This window comes from Oncorhynchus mykiss, chromosome 2 (assembly GCF_057628025.1).
Source record: "Oncorhynchus mykiss isolate SJ-2025 chromosome 2, ASM5762802v1, whole genome shotgun sequence".
Lineage (NCBI taxonomy): Eukaryota > Metazoa > Chordata > Actinopteri > Salmoniformes > Salmonidae > Oncorhynchus > Oncorhynchus mykiss.
Genome location: NC_143023.1, coordinates 946,268 through 963,714, shown reverse-complemented (window position 1 = coordinate 963,714; position 17,447 = coordinate 946,268). Strand labels below are relative to the sequence as shown.

Here is a 17,447-nt window from a genome sequence, read left to right as displayed (position 1 = left end):
TCTAGTCTAATTCAGTGCAGTCTCTCTCTTCCTGTAGAGTCTAGTCTAATTCAGTGCAGTCTCTCTCTTCCTGTAGAGTCTGGGTCTAATTCAGTGCAGTCTCTCACTTCCTGTAGAGTCTAGTCTAATTCAGTGCAGTCTCTCTCTTCCTGTAGAGTCTAGTCTACTTCAGTGCCGTCTCTCTCTTCCTGTAGAGTCTGGGTCTAATTCAGTGCAGTCTCTCTCTTCCTGTAGAGTCTAGTCTAATTCAGTGCAGTCTCTCTTTTCCTGTAGAGTCTAGTCTACGTCAGTGCAGTCTCTCTCTTCCTGTAGAGTCTAGTCTAATTCAGTGCCGTCTCTCTCTTCCTGTAGAGTCTAGTCTAATTCAGTGCAGTCTCTATCTTCCTGTAGAGTCTAGTCTAATTCAGTGCAGTCTCTCTCTTCCTGAAGAGTCTGGGTCTAATTCAGTGCAGTCTCTCTCTTCCTGTAGAGTCTGGGTCTAATTCAGTGCAGTCTCTCTCTTCCTGTAGAGTCTAGTCTACTTCAGTGCAGTCTCTCTCTTCCTGTAGAGTCTGGGTCTAATTCAGTGCAGTCTCTCTCTTCCTGTAGAGTCTGGGTCTAATTCAGTGCAGTCTCTCTCTTCCTGTAGAGTCTGGGTCTAATTCAGTGCAGTCTCTCTCTTCCTGTAGAGTCTGGGTCTAATTCAGTGCAGTCTCTCTCTTCCTGTAGAGTCTGGGTCTAATTCAGTGCAGTCTCTCTCTTCCTGTAGAGTCTGGGTCTAATTCAGTGCAGTCTCTCTCTTCCTGTAGAGTCTAGTCTAATTCAGTGCAGTCTCTCTCTTCCTGTAGAGTCTGGGTCTAATTCAGTGCAGTCTCTCTCTTCCTGTAGAGTCTGGGTCTAATTCAGTGCAGTCTCTCTCTTCCTGTTGCGTCTAGTCTAATTCAGTGCAGTCTCTCTCTTCCTGTAGAGTCTGGGTCTAATTCAGTGCAGTCCCTCTCTTCCTGTAGAGTCTGGGTCTAATTCAGTGCAGTCTCTCTTCCTGTAGAGTCTAGTCTAATTCAGTGCAGTCTCTCTCTTCCTGTAGAGTCTGGGTCTAATTCAGTCTCTCTCTTCCTGTAGAGTCTAGTCTAATTCAGTGCAGTCTCTCTCTTCCTGTAGCGTCTAGTCTAATTCAGTGCAGTCTCTCTCTTCCTGTAGAGTCTAGGTCTAATTCAGTGCAGTCTCTCTCTTCCTGTAGAGTCTAGTCTAATTCAGTCTCTCTCTTCCTGTAGAGTCTGGGTCTAATTCAGTCTCTCTCTTCCTGTAGAGTCTAATTCAGTGTAGTCTCTCTCTTCCTGTAGCGTGTAGTCTAATTCAGTGCAGTCTCTCTCTTCCTGTAGAGTCTAGTCTAATTCAGTGCAGTCTCTCTCTTCCAGACAAAGAAAAACACTCAAACACAGGCTCACTGACTGAAAGGTTGAAAGGTGACCAATCAACAGTTTTTACACACAGTAATGCCGGTTCTAATACAGTACAAGGCCCAGAGACGATGACAACAAACAAAAAATTCAAATGCTTTTTGACATATTTAAGACAAAATAAAAAAATATTACAATAAGAAATCTGAAAATGTGTTTTGTTCCATTGGTTGTGAAAATTTAAAGGTGAGATTGTGTGAACCACCCAACAGAGCTCCCAATCATTCCTTTATGAATTATAAAAGTGGCATCATCTTCCTGTAGTCTAATTCAGTGCAGTCTCTCTCTTCCTGTAGAGTCTGGGTCTAATTCAGTGCAGTCTCTCTCTTCCTGTTGCGTCTAGTCTAATTCAGTGCAGTCTCTCTCTTCCTGTAGAGTCTGGGTCTAATTCAGTGCAGTCCCTCTCTTCCTGTAGAGTCTGGGTCTAATTCAGTGCAGTCTCTCTTCCTGTAGAGTCTAGTCTAATTCAGTGCAGTCCCTCTCTTCCTGTAGAGTCTGGGTCTAATTCAGTGCAGTCTCTCTCTTCCTGTAGAGTCTAGTCTAATTCAGTGCAGTCTCTCTCTTCCTGTAGAGTCTAGTCTACTTCAGTGCCGTCTCTCTCTTCCTGTAGAGTCTGGGTCTAATTCAGTGCAGTCTCTCTCTTCCTGTAGAGTCTAGTCTACTTCAGTGCAGTCTCTCTCTTCCTGTAGAGTCTGGGTCTAATTCAGTGCAGTCTCTCTCTTCCTGTAGAGTCTGGGTCTAATTCAGTGCAGTCTCTCTCTTCCTGTAGAGTCTGGGTCTAATTCAGTGCAGTCTCTCTCTTCCTGTAGAGTCTGGGTCTAATTCAGTGCAGTCTCTCTCTTCCTGTAGAGTCTGGGTCTAATTCAGTGCAGTCTCTCTCTTCCTGTAGAGTCTGGGTCTAATTCAGTGCAGTCTCTCTCTTCCTGTAGAGTCTAGTCTAATTCAGTGCAGTCTCTCTCTTCCTGTAGAGTCTGGGTCTAATTCAGTGCAGTCTCTCTCTTCCTGTAGAGTCTGGGTCTAATTCAGTGCAGTCTCTCTCTTCCTGTTGCGTCTAGTCTAATTCAGTGCAGTCTCTCTCTTCCTGTAGAGTCTGGGTCTAATTCAGTGCAGTCCCTCTCTTCCTGTAGAGTCTGGGTCTAATTCAGTGCAGTCTCTCTTCCTGTAGAGTCTAGTCTAATTCAGTGCAGTCTCTCTCTTCCTGTAGAGTCTGGGTCTAATTCAGTCTCTCTCTTCCTGTAGAGTCTAGTCTAATTCAGTGCAGTCTCTCTCTTCCTGTAGCGTCTAGTCTAATTCAGTGCAGTCTCTCTCTTCCTGTAGAGTCTAGGTCTAATTCAGTGCAGTCTCTCTCTTCCTGTAGAGTCTAGTCTAATTCAGTCTCTCTCTTCCTGTAGAGTCTGGGTCTAATTCAGTCTCTCTCTTCCTGTAGAGTCTAATTCAGTGTAGTCTCTCTCTTCCTGTAGCGTGTAGTCTAATTCAGTGCAGTCTCTCTCTTCCTGTAGAGTCTAGTCTAATTCAGTGCAGTCTCTCTCTTCCAGACAAAGAAAAACACTCAAACACAGGCTCACTGACTGAAAGGTTGAAAGGTGACCAATCAACAGTTTTTACACACAGTAATGCCGGTTCTAATACAGTACAAGGCCCAGAGACGATGACAACAAACAAAAAATTCAAATGCTTTTTGACATATTTAAGACAAAATAAAAAAATATTACAATAAGAAATCTGAAAATGTGTTTTGTTCCATTGGTTGTGAAAATTTAAAGGTGAGATTGTGTGAACCACCCAACAGAGCTCCCAATCATTCCTTTATGAATTATAAAAGTGGCATCATCTTCCTGTAGTCTAATTCAGTGCAGTCTCTCTCTTCCTGTAGAGTCTGGGTCTAATTCAGTGCAGTCTCTCTCTTCCTGTTGCGTCTAGTCTAATTCAGTGCAGTCTCTCTCTTCCTGTAGAGTCTGGGTCTAATTCAGTGCAGTCCCTCTCTTCCTGTAGAGTCTGGGTCTAATTCAGTGCAGTCTCTCTTCCTGTAGAGTCTAGTCTAATTCAGTGCAGTCTCTCTCTTCCTGTAGAGTCTGGGTCTAATTCAGTCTCTCTCTTCCTGTAGAGTCTAGTCTAATTCAGTGCAGTCTCTCTCTTCCTGTAGCGTCTAGTCTAATTCAGTGCAGTCTCTCTCTTCCTGTAGAGTCTAGGTCTAATTCAGTGCAGTCTCTCTCTTCCTGTAGAGTCTAGTCTAATTCAGTCTCTCTCTTCCTGTAGAGTCTGGGTCTAATTCAGTCTCTCTCTTCCTGTAGAGTCTAGTCTAATTCAGTGTAGTCTCTCTCTTCCTGTAGCGTGTAGTCTAATTCAGTGCAGTCTCTCTCTTCCTGTAGAGTCTAGTCTAATTCAGTGCAGTCTCTCTCTTCCTGTAGAGTCTAGTCTACTTCAGTGCCGTCTCTCTCTTCCTGTAGAGTCTGGGTCTAATTCAGTGCAGTCTCTCTCTTCCTGTAGAGTCTAGTCTAATTCAGTGCAGTCTCTCTCTTCCTGTAGAGTCTAGTCTAATTCAGTGCAGTCTCTCTCTTCCTGTAGAGTCTAGTCTACTTCAGTGCCGTCTCTCTCTTCCTGTAGAGTCTGGGTCTAATTCAGTGCAGTCTCTCTCTTCCTGTAGAGTCTAGTCTAATTCAGTGCAGTCTCTCTCTTCCTGTAGAGTCTAGTCTACGTCAGTGCAGTCTCTCTCTTCCTGTAGAGTCTAGTCTAATTCAGTGCCGTCTCTCTCTTCCTGTAGAGTCTAGTCTAATTCAGTGCAGTCTCTATCTTCCTGTAGAGTCTAGTCTAATTCAGTGCAGTCTCTCTCTTCCTGAAGAGTCTGGGTCTAATTCAGTGCAGTCTCTCTCTTCCTGTAGAGTCTGGGTCTAATTCAGTGCAGTCTCTCTCTTCCTGTAGAGTCTAGTCTACTTCAGTGCAGTCTCTCTCTTCCTGTAGAGTCTGGGTCTAATTCAGTGCAGTCTCTCTCTTCCTGTAGAGTCTGGGTCTAATTCAGTGCAGTCTCTCTCTTCCTGTAGAGTCTAGTCTAATTCAGTGCAGTCTCTCTCTTCCTGTAGAGTCTGGGTCTAATTCAGTGCAGTCTCTCTCTTCCTGTAGAGTCTGGGTCTAATTCAGTGCAGTCTCTCTCTTCCTGTTGCGTCTAGTCTAATTCAGTGCAGTCTCTCTCTTCCTGTAGAGTCTGGGTCTAATTCAGTGCAGTCCCTCTCTTCCTGTAGAGTCTGGGTCTAATTCAGTGCAGTCTCTCTTCCTGTAGAGTCTAGTCTAATTCAGTGCAGTCTCTCTCTTCCTGTAGAGTCTGGGTCTAATTCAGTCTCTCTCTTCCTGTAGAGTCTAGTCTAATTCAGTGCAGTCTCTCTCTTCCTGTAGCGTCTAGTCTAATTCAGTGCAGTCTCTCTCTTCCTGTAGAGTCTATGTCTAATTCAGTGCAGTCTCTCTCTTCCTGTAGAGTCTAGTCTAATTCAGTCTCTCTCTTCCTGTAGAGTCTGGGTCTAATTCAGTCTCTCTCTTCCTGTAGAGTCTAGTCTAATTCAGTGTAGTCTCTCTCTTCCTGTAGCGTGTAGTCTAATTCAGTGCAGTCTCTCTCTTCCTGTAGAGTCTAGTCTAATTCAGTGCAGTCTCTCTCTTCCTGTAGAGTCTAGGTCTAATTCAGTGCAGTCTCTCTCTTCCTGTAGAGTCTGGGTCTAATTCAGTGCAGTCTCTCTCTTCCTGTAGAGTCTGGGTCTAATTCAGTGCCGTCTCTCTCTTCCTGTAGAGTCTGGGTCTAATTCAGTGCCGTCTCTCTCTTCCTGTAGAGTCTGGGTCTAATTCAGTGCCGTCTCTCTCTTCCTGTAGAGTCTAGTCTAATTCAGTGCAGTCTCTCTCTTCCTGTAGAGTCTGGGTCTAATTCAGTGCAGTCTCTCTCTTCCTGTAGAGTCTAGTCTAATTCAGTGCAGTCTCTCTCCTCCTGTAGAGTCTGGGTCTAATTCAGTGCAGTCTCTCTCTTCCTGTAGAGTCTAGTCTACTTCAGTGCAGTCTCTCTCTTCCTGTAGAGTCTAGTCTAATTCAGTGCAGTCTCTCTCTTCCTGTAGAGTCTGGGTCTAATTCAGTGTAGTCTCTCTCTTCCTGTAGAGTCTAGTCTACTTCAGTGGTCTCTCTCTTCCTGTAGAGTCTAGTCTAATTCAGTGCAGTCTCTCACTTCCTGTAGAGTCTAGGTTTAATTCAGTGCAGTCTCTCTCTTCCTGTAGAGTCTGGGTCTAAGTCAGTGCAGTCTCTCTCTTCCTGTAGAGTCTGGGTCTAAGTCAGTGCAGTCTCTCTCTTCCTGTAGAGTCTGGGTCTACTTCAGTGCCGTCTCTCTCTTCCTGCCTTTCATTTAAAAGATAACAAAAACAGCAGCTCATAAAACATCAAATACAGCCACATGGAAAGAACCCATCATAGAAAACTGAAGCCCTCCTTAGAAATTATATATTATTCAGATTGTCCTCATGATAACGGTGGTGAAATGAGTCTTCGCCAGCCAAGCAATAGAGCTGCTATTGTCCTCCTGGTCTTTCAATCAGCAGCGTATTGAGAGACACACTGATGAGGACCCGGTGCATTAGAAACTAACAGGGTTCCCTAGTCATTATCACAACATAGCCAAACATTATCACAAAACAGACACCACCAAAAAAAGAGCATTTCTCATTGGACAAATTCAGGTGGCGTCTCGTTGCCTCCCACTCGGTGCCTATAATGAACACGACCCAGCGAAACGAATAAAAAGCTTGACAACGAACTGGACAGAGAGTCAGGTGGAGTCAGTGGCTCGGCAACGAACTGGACAGAGAGTCAGGTGGAGTCAGTGGCTCGGCAACGAACTGGACAGAGAGTCAGGTGGAGTCAGTGGCTCGGCAACGAACTGGACAGAGAGTCAGGTGGAGTCAGTGGCTCGGCAACGAACTGGACAGAGAGTCCGGTGGAGTCAGTGGCTCGGCAACGAACTGGACAGAGAGTCCGGTGGAGTCAGTGGCTCGGCAACGAACTGGACAGAGAGTCAGGTGGAGTCAGTGGCTCGGCAACGAACTGGACAGAGAGTCAGGTGGAGTCAGTGGCTCGGCAACGAACTGGACAGAGAGTCAGTGGAGTCAGTGGCTCGGCAACGAACTGGACAGAGAGTTAGGTGGAGTCAGTGGCTCGGCAACGAACTGGACAGAGAGTCAGGTGGAGTCAGTGGCTCGGCAACGAACTGGACAGAGAGTCAGGTGGAGTCAGTGGCTCGGCAACGAACTGGACAGAGAGTCAGGTGGAGTCAGTGGCTCGGCAACGAACTGGACAGAGAGTCAGGTGGAGTCAGTGGCTCGGCAACGAACTGGACAGAGAGTCAGGTGGAGTCAGTGGCTCGGCAACGAACTGGACAGAGAGTCAGGTGGAGTCAGTGGCTCGGCAACGAACTGGACAGAGAGTCAGGTGGAGTCAGTGGCTCGGCAACGAACTGGACAGAGAGTCAGGTGGAGTCAGTGGCTCGGCAACGAACTGGACAGAGAGTCAGGTGGAGTCAGTGGCTCGGCAACGAACTAGACAGAGAGTCAGGTGGAGTCAGTGGCTCGGCAACGAACTGGACAGAGAGTCAGGTGGAGTCAGTGGCTCGGCAACGAACTGGACAGAGAGTCAGGTGGAGTCAGTGGCTAAGCAACCAGCCAATAAATTAGCAACTGACCTCAGAGAGGAAATAACTACTAGGTAGGTAAGTAGGTAGATGGGTGGGTAGGTAGGTAGATGGGAAGGTAGGTAGGTAGGTAGATGGGAAGGTAGGTAGGTAGGTAGATGGGAAGGTAGGTAGGTAGGTAGATGGGAAGGTAGGTAGGTGGGTGGGTAGATGGGTAGGTAGGTAATAGGGTTACACCTGTTACACCTGACCACCTGCTACACCTGACCACACCTGTTACACCTGCTACACCTGACCACACCTGCTACACCTGACCACACCTGACCACACCTGTTACACCTGAGCACACCTGTTACACCTGAGCACACCTGCTACACCTGACCACACCTGACCACACCTGTTACACCCGACCACACCTGTTACACCCGACCACACCTGTTACACCCGACCACACCTGCTACACCTGACCACACCTGTTACACCTGAGCACACCTGCTACACCTGACCACACCTGACCACACCTGTTACACCTGACCACACCTGTTACACCCGACCACACCTGTTACACCTGACCACACCTGTTACACCCGACCACACCTGTTACACCTGACCACACCTGTTACACCTGACCACACCTGTTACACCTGAGCACACCTGCTACACCTGACCACACCTGACCACACCTGTTACACCTGACCACACCTGTTACACCTGACCACACCTGTTACACCTGACCACACCTGTTACACCCGACCACACCTGTTACACCCGACCACACCTGTTACACCCGACCACACCTGTTACACCCGACCACACCTGTTACACCCGACCACACCTGTTACGCCAGTGCAGCAAGGAGCCAAGGTAAGGTGCTAGCTAGTTAACTACACATGGTTGATGATATTACTAGGTGAACTAGCTTGTCCTGCGTTACATATGATAAAAGCTGTGCCTGTTAATTTATCATCGGATCACAGCCTACTTCAACTTCCCCAAACGGGGGACGATTTAACAAAAGAGCATTCGTGAAAAAAGCACAATCGTTGCACCAATGTACCTAACCATAAACATAAATTACTTTCTTAAAATCAATACACAAGTAGATAAAAAAAAACCTGCATATTTAGTTAAAAGAAACGCATGTTAGCAGGCAATATTAACTAGGGGAAATGTGTCACTTCTCTTGCGTTCAGTGCAGGCAGAGTCTGGGTATATGCAGCAGTTTGGGCCGTCTGGCTCGTTGGGAACTGCGTTTCTTCCTAACAAAGACCGTAATTAATTTGCCAGAATTGTACATAATTATGACATAACATAGAAGGTTGTTCAACGTAACAGCAATATTTCGACTTATGGATGCCACCCGTTAGATAAAATACAGAACGGTTCCGTACCTCAATGAAAGAATAAACGCTTTGTTTTTGGAAATGATAGTTTCCGGATTTGACCATATTAAATGACCTAAGGCTCGTATTTCTGTGTTTATTAGATTATAATGAAGTTATGATTTGATATTTGATAGGTAGGTAGGTAAGGGTAGGTAGGTAGGTAAGGGTAGGTAGGTAGGTAAGGGTAGGTAGGTAGGTAGGTAGGTAAGGGTAGGTAGGTAGGTAGGTAGGTAGGTAGGTAGGTAGGTAGGTAGGTAGGTAGGTAGGTAGGTAAGGGTAGGTAGGTAGGTAAGGGTAGGTAGGGGTAGGGGTAGGTAGGTAGGTAGGTAAGGGTAGGTAGGGGGTAGGTAGGTAGGTAAGGGTAGGTAGGTAGGTAAGGGTAGGCAGGTAGGTAGGTAGGTAAGGGTAGGTAGGGGGTAGGTAGGTAAGGGTAAGGGTAGGTAGGGGGTAGGTAGGTAGGTAAGGGTAGGTAGGGGGTAGGTAGGTAGGTAAGGGGTAGGTAGGTAGGTAGGTAGGGGGTAGGTAAGGGTAGGTAGGTAGGGGGTAGGTAAGGGTAGGTAAGGGTAGGTAGGGGGTAGGTAAGGGTAGGGTTAGGTAGGTAGGTAGGTAAGGGTAGGTGTGAACATGAAGAAACTAAAGAATAAGGAGAAATCCAAGCCAAAGCCAACAGTTCCTAATATTGACCCACGTGCTCCTATTTTAAAATCCAACCGCAGTTTATTTTCTGGTCAATTTAATACCAGTCTGTTGGGATTCCTTCTTTTCATAAACTCAGCTTGTGGGAACTCAAGATCTATTTGAAAACGTCTCTCTCATTACGCTTCATTCAGATGCAATCTCAAATCAATGGCCAGCAGCCTGAGGGTCAAAACCAGCCAGGCGGAGGATCAACACGGCAGTATAGCTGTTTGACAGCCCCAACACACACACACTAGTTATAAACCCCTATCATCGCATCACTAAGAGCCTCTGATGAGGCGCTCCCTGCTCATGGGGAAAATAACATCAGGCATTGGAATCTTTTGAAGGGAGTTTCACAAAGCACAGCATTAATGCTGAATTCTTATCAGGAAAGGTGCAGTTGGTATTTGTGTCTCTGTGGTGTGTGTGTGTGTGTGTGTGTGTGTGTGTGTGGGTGTGGTACTGATGGCCTTTGGCAATTCTCATCCAGCTTCTGAAGTGGAGCCTGGTGCCTGTGCATGTGTGTGTCTCCGCGTGTGTGTTTATGTGTCTCCGCGGGCGCGTGTGTGTGTGTGTGTGTGTGTGTGTGTGTGTGTGTGTGTGTGGTGCCTGAGCTCACCCCTCGGCTGAGAAGTCCTTCTCCTTGCAGATCTCCATCAGTTTGGGTGTTAACCTGTAAGCCTTCAGGGACAGGGAGCCCTGGGCGGTCTTAATGGGATCTAGTGGGAGAGGGGAGAGTGGGGGAGAGTGGCAGGGGGGAGAGGGAGGGGGAGCAAACGAAGGAGAGGGGGGCAGGGGGAGAGAGAGCAAACGAAGGAGAGGGGGGCAAGGGGAGGGGGGAGAGAGAGCAAACGAAGGAGAGGGGGGCAAGGGGAGGGGGGAGAGAGAGAGAGCAAACGAAGGAGAGGGGGGCAAGGGGAGGGGGGAGAGAGAGCAAACGAAGGAGAGGGGGGCAGGGGGAGGGGGGGGAGAGAGAGCAAACGAAGGAGAGGGGGGCAGGGGGAGGGGGGAGAGAAAGCAGGGGAGAGAAACATATGTTAAGATTAAAACAAAAGGTCAAACATTCTATTAAGTGGTTCACTTATAATATGGGACAACACACCATAAGACCTAACACATACACCATGTATAGAATCTAGAGAGAAACACCATGTATATAATCTAGAGAGAAACACCGTGTATAGAATCTAGAGAGAAACACCGTGTATAGAATCTAGAGAGAAACACCATGTATAGAATCTAGAGAGAAACACCGTGTATAGAATCTAGAGAGAAACACCATGTATAGAATCTAGAGAGAAACACCATGTATATAATCTAGAGAGAAACACCGTGTATAGAATCTAGAGAGAAACACCGTGTATAGAATCTAGAGAGAAACACCATGTATAGAATCTAGAGAGAAACACCATGTATAGAATCTAGAGAGAAACACCGTGTATAGAATCTAGAGAGAAACACCATGTATAGAATCTAGAGAGAAACACCATGTATAGAATCTAGAGAGAAACACCATGTATAGAATCTAGAGAGAAACACCATGTATAGAATCTAGAGAGAGGAGAGAAACACCATGTATAGAATCTAGAGAGAAACACCATGTATAGAATCTAGAGAGAAACACTGTGTATAGAATCTAGAGAGAAACACCATGTATAGAATCTAGAGAGAAACACCGTGTATAGAATCTAGAGAGAAACACCATGTATAGAATCTAGAGAGAAACACCATGTATAGAATCTAGAGAGAAACACCATGTATAGAATCTAGAGAGAAACACCATGTATAGAATCTAGAGAGAAACACCATGTATAGAATCTAGAGAGAAACACCATGTATAGAATCTAGAGAGAAACACCATGTATAGAATCTAGAGAGAGGAGAGAAACACCATGTATAGAATCTAGAGAGAAACACCATGTATAGAATCTAGAGAGAAACACTGTGTATAGAATCTAGAGAGAAACACCATGTATAGAATCTAGAGAGAAACACCATGTATAGAATCTAGAGAGAAACACCATGTATAGAATCTAGAGAGAAACACCATGTATAGAATCTAGAGAGAAACACCATGTATAGAATCTAGAGAGAAACACCATGTATAGAATCTAGAGAGAAACACCATGTATAGAATCTAGAGAGAAACACCATGTATAGAATCTAGAGAGAGGAGAGAAACACCATGTATAGAATCTAGAGAGAAACACCATGTATAGAATCTAGAGAGAAACACCATGTATAGAATCTAGAGAGAAACACCATGTATAGAATCTAGAGAGAAACACCGTGTATAGAATCTAGAGAGAAACACCATGTATAGAATCTAGAGAGAAACACCATGTATAGAATCTAGAGAGAAACACCATGTATAGAATCTAGAGAGAAACACCATGTATAGAATCTAGAGAGAAACACCGTGTATAGAATCTAGAGAGAAACACCATGTATAGAATCTAGAGAGAAACACCATGTATAGAATCTAGAGAGAAACACCGTGTATAGAATCTAGAGAGAAACACCGTGTATAGAATCTAGAGAGAAACACCATGTATAGAATCTAGAGAGAAACACCATGTATAGAATCTAGAGAGAAACACCATGTATAGAATCTAGAGAGAAACACCATGTATAGAATCTAGAGAGAAACACTGTGTATAGAATCTAGAGAGAGGAGAGAAACACCATGTATAGAATCTAGAGAGAAACACCGTGTATAGAATCTAGAGAGAAACACCGTGTATAGAATCTAGAGAGAAACACCGTGTATAGAATCTAGAGAGAAACACCGTGTATAGAATCTAGAGAGAAACACCGTGTATAGAATCTAGAGAGAGGAGAGAAACACCATGTATAGAATCTAGAGAGAAACACCGTGTATAGAATCTAGAGAGAAACACCGTGTATAGAATCTAGAGAGAAACACCGTGTATAGAATCTAGAGAGAAACACCATGTATAGAATCTAGAGAGAAACACCATGTATAGAATCTAGAGAGAAACACCGTGTATAGAATCTAGAGAGAAACACCGTGTATAGAATCTAGAGAGAAACACCATGTATAGAATCTAGAGAGAAACACCATGTATAGAATCTAGAGAGAAACACCATGTATAGAATCTAGAGAGAAACACCATGTATAGAATCTAGAGAGAAACACTGTGTATAGAATCTAGAGAGAAACACCGTGTATAGAATCTAGAGAGAAACACCATGTATAGAATCTAGAGAGAAACACCATGTATAGAATCTAGAGAGAAACACCATGTATATAATCTAGAGAGAAACACTGTGTATAGAATCTAGAGAGAAACACCATGTATAGAATCTAGAGAGAAACACCGTGTATAGAATCTAGAGAGAAACACCGTGTATAGAATCTAGAGAGAAACACCATGTACAGAATCTAGAGAGAAACACCATGTACAGAATCTAGAGAGAAACACCATGTACAGAATCTAGAGAGAAACACTATGTACATCTCATTCCAAATTCATGGGCATTAATATGGAGTTGGTCCTCTCTTTGCTGCTATAACAGCCTCCACTCTTCTGGGAAGTCTTTCCACTAGATGTAGGAACATTGCTGCTATAACAGCCTCCACTCTTCTAGGAAGTCTTTCCACTAGATGTAGGAACATTGCTGCTATAACAGCCTCCACTCTTCTAGGAAGGCTTTCCACTAGATGTTGGAACATTGCTGCAGGGACTTGCTTCCATTCAGCCACAACAGCATTAGTGAGGTCGGGCACTGATGTTGGGCGATTAGGCCTGGCTCGCAGTCGACATTCCAATTCATCCCAAAGGTGTTCGATGCGGTTGAGGTCAGGGCTCTGTGCAGGTCAGTCAAGTTCTTCCACACCGATCTCGACAAACCATTTCTGTATAGATCTCGCTTTGTGCACTGATGGCATTGTCATGCTGAAATAGGAAAGAGCCTTCCCCAAACTGTTGCCACAAAGTTGGAAGCACAGAATCGTCTAGAATGTCATTGTATGCTGTAGCGTTAAGCTTTCCCTTCACTGGAGCTAAGGGGCCCGAACCATGAAAAACAGCCCCAGACCATTATTCCTCCTCCACCAAACTTTACAGTTGGAATCCGCCAAACCTAGATTCGCCAGACTACCAGATGGAGGAGCTTGATTCATCACTCCAGAGAATGTGTTTTCTATGGCAGCAAACTTAACATCACTCTAGCCAACGCTTGGCATTGCGCATGGTGATCTTAGGTTTGTGTGCGGCTGCTCTGCCATGGAAACCAATTTCACGAAGCTCCCGACGAACAGTTTGTGCCGACTTTGCTTCCAGTTTGGAGCTCAGAAGTGAGTGTTGCAGCCGAGGACAGACAAGTTTTTACACGGTATGTGCGTCAGCGGTCCCGTTCTGTGAGCTTGTGTGGCCTACCACTTCGCAGCTGAGACGCTGTTGCTCCTAGACGATTCCACTTCACAATAACAGCACTTACAGTTGACCGCAGCAGGTCTAGCAGGGCAGAAATATGACTGACTTGTTGGAATTGTGGCATCCTATGATGCTGCCACGTTGAAAGTCACTGAGCTCTTCAGTAAGGCCATTCTACTGCCAACGTTTGTCTATGGAGATTGCATGGATGTGTGATTTTATACACCTGTCAGTAACGGGCGAGGCTGAAATAGCTGAATCCACTCATTTAAAAAGTGGTATCCACATACTTTTATATATTTATAGTGTATGTAAAAATAGCATACATAAAGTCAACAAATAAAAACATTGCAGCCTGCCGGTAGAAAACATCTTGATAAATGACATTGGCTACGCATGCCGTGACTGCAAGGAAGGTAAAACATTGTATCGACTATCAACTTGGTCCAGACTGAAGCTGGTGCTAACTTGCAACATTGTATCGACAATCAACTTGGTCCAGACTGAAGCTGGTGCTAACTTGCAACATTGTATCGACGATCAACTTGGTCCAGACTGAAGCTGGTGCTAACTTGCAACATTGTATCGACAATCAACTTGGTCCAGACTGAAGCTGGTGCTAACTTGCAACATTGTATCGACGATCAACTTGGTCCAGACTGAAGCTGGCGCTAACTTGCAACATTGTATCGACGATCAACTTGGTCCAGACTGAAGCTGGTGCTAACTTGCAACATTGTATCGACTATCAACTTGGTCCAGACTGAAGCTGGTGCTAACTTGCAACATTGTATCGACTATCAACTTGGTCCAGACTGAAGCTGGTGCTAACTTGCAACATTGTATAAAATATTCTGGAACCTCAGAGTTTCCTGCGCCAGTGGAGCTCCTGACAGACAACCGACAGACAACCGAAGGCTATTTGCGCAAGGAGATCAGAAGTAAATCAGCTATTTTATGACGTTTCCACCATTTCCCTCCCCCTTTCAATCCGATTGGTTAAGGGAGAGAGCTGGAAATATTTTTCCAAATTGACAATAGTTCCTTTCTCCATGGATGTAAAAACAGACTTTGGTTCACGTCCTGTTTGAGGTGAAGAAAACATTTATTTGAGAAGCTTCACAGCTCATTAGTGGTGGTGAGTTAAGACAATCAGAAATAGTATCAGATCCCCAAAAATATAGGTCTGTAACAGTTTGGGTCTAGAGTTTCTCTCACTTTGAAGAGGGGGATGACCGCGGCAGCTTTCCAACCTTTGGGGATCTCAGACGATACGAGAGGTTGAACAGGCTAGTAATAGGGGTTGCAACAATTTCGGCAGATAACTTTAGATGGTCCAGATTGTCTAGCCCGGCTGATTTGTAGGGGTCCAGATTTTGCAACGCTTTCAGAACATCAGCTATCTGGACTTGGGTGAAGGAGAAATGGGGAAGGCTTGGGCAAGTTGCTGTGGGGGGGTGCAGGGCTGTTGACCAGGGTAGGGGTAGCCAGGTGGAAAGCATGGCCATTGAAATGATCCAATTATCGTGGATTTATCAGTGCTGACAGTGTTTAACAGTCTCAGTGCAGTGGCAGCAGGGAGGAGGCGCTCTTATTCTCCATGGACTTTACAGTGTCCCAGAACTTTTTGGAGTTGGTGGTTCAGGACACACATTTGTTTGAAAAAGCTAGCCTTAGCTTTCCTAACTGCCTGTGGATATTGGTTTCTAATTTCCCTGAAAAGTTGCATATCGCAGGGGGCTATTCGATGCTAATGCAGTACGCCACAGGATGTTTTTGTGCTGGTCAAGGGCAGTCAGGTCTGGGGTGAACCAATGGCTATATCTGTTCTTGGTTCACATTGTTTTTGAATGGGGCTTATTTAAGATGGTGAGAAAAGCACTTAAAGAATAACCAGGCATCCACTACTGACGGGATGAGGTCAACGTCCTTCCAGGATACCCCGGCCAGGTCGATTAGAAAGGCCTGCTCGCTGAAGTGTTTTAGGGAGCGTTTGACAGTGATGAGAGGAGGTCGTTTGACCGCAGACCCATTACGGATGCAGGCAATGAGGCAGTGATCGCTGTGATCTTGGTTGAAGACAGCAGAGGTGTATTTAGAGGGCACGTTGGTTAGGATGATATCTATGAAGGTGCCCGTGTTTACTGATTTGGGTTTGTACCTGGTAGAGTCATTGATATTTTGTGTGAGATTGAGGGCATCAAGCTTAGATTGTAGGACGGCCGGGGCGTTAAGCATGCCCCAGTTTAGGTCACATAACAGTACGAGCTCTTAAGATAGATGGGGGGCAATCAATTCACATATGGTGTCCAGGGCACAGCTGGGGGCTGAGGGGGTCTATAACAAGCGGCAATGGAGAGAGACTTGTTTCTGGAAAGGTGGATTTTTAGAAGAAGAAGCTCGAATTGTTTGGGCCTGGATAATATGACAGAACTCTGCAGGCTCTCTCTGCAGTAGATTACAACGCCGCCCCCCTATCTTGTCGGAAAATGTTATAGTTGGGGATGGAATTCTCAGGATTTTTGTTGGCCTTCCTAAACCAGGATTCAGACACGGCTAGGACATCCGGGTTGGCACAGTGTGCTAAAGCAGTGAATAAAACAAACTTAGGGAGGAGGTTTCTAATGTTAACATGCATGAAACCAAGGGTTTTACGGTTACAGAAGTCAATAAATGAGAGCGCCTAGGGAATGAGAGTGGAGCTAGGCGCTGCAGGGCCTGGATTAACCTCCACATCACCAGAGGATGAGTAGGATAAGGGTAAAGGCTATAAAAACTTGTCTCGTGCTTTCGGCACAGAGAGTGAAAGGAGCAGGTTTCTGGGCGCGGAAGAATAGATTCAAGGCATAATGTACAAGAGTATGGTAGGATGTGAATACAGTGGAGGTAAACCTAGGCATTGAGAGAGGTGATGAGGTGACGATGAGAGAGGTTTTGTCTCTAGAGACATAATTTAGACCAGGTGAGGTCACCGCACGTGTGGGAGGTGAAATAAAAAGGGCCAGCTAAGGCATAGTGAGCAGGGCTGGAGGCTCTACAGTGAAACAAAAGGGCCAGCTAAGACAATAATCACTAACCAAAACAGCAATGGACAAGGCATATTGACATTAGGGAGAGACATATTGACTAGGGCTCGAGGCTCTACAGTGAAATAAGACAATCACTAACCAAAACAGCAATGGACAAGGCATATTGAACAGGGCTGGAGGCTCTACGGTGAAATAAGACAATCACTAACCAAAACAGCAATGGACAAGGCATTTTGGACAGGGATGGAGGATCTACAGTGAAATAAGACAATAATCTCTAACCAAAACAGCAATGGACAAGGTATATTGACATTAGGGAGAGGCATGCGTAGCCAAGTGATCATAGGGACCAGTTGGTAGCTAGGCGGGCTGGAGACATGGCGATTCAGACAGCTAGCGGGCCGGGGCTAGCAGACAAGCAGAAGGGCCTTAGGGGGACGTTGCGATGGGACAGTCTGTTGTAGCCCCCCTCGGACGGTTACGTCGGCAGACAAGTCGCAGGGCCCCGTGTCGGCAGTAAAAAGGTCCAGGCCAATTGGCAAAATAGTTATTGTAGCCCAAGAAATTGGCTGATGGACCTCTTCAGTTAACAGTCCGATATGCTCTAGATAGCTAGCTGGCTGCGGCTAGCAGGCTAGCAAATGGGCCTTTAGGGGAAGTCACGACGGAGGACATGTAGTCTACACGCCATCTACTACACGCCATAGAAATACAATGGAATTTACACAGCATACAACAAATATCAGAGCACATTTCACTTCCCAGGGTGTAATGCTCTGCCCAGGGCTGCCGGCTGGCTATTTGGCTACTGCTAGCAAGCACAGACAAACATGAAGCAGTCTACATACAGTATGTTTCTGTTGAGTTAT

At 45.6% G+C, this 17,447-nt stretch overlaps 1 protein-coding gene across 2 annotated transcripts in view; it reads right to left on the bottom strand.

The window, feature by feature from the left end:
- Positions 1-17,447, bottom strand: part of eif3h (eukaryotic translation initiation factor 3 subunit H) — a 109,900-nt gene that overhangs the window by 46,677 nt on the left and 45,776 nt on the right. For both annotated transcript variants that reach the window (XR_016483497.1, NM_001165087.1), the window contains 1 exon segment: positions 9,769-9,868. Coding sequence is in view for 1 of the 2 variants with exons in the window: in NM_001165087.1 (NP_001158559.1) it covers positions 9,769-9,868 (100 nt within the window). In the remaining variant the exon portion in view is untranslated.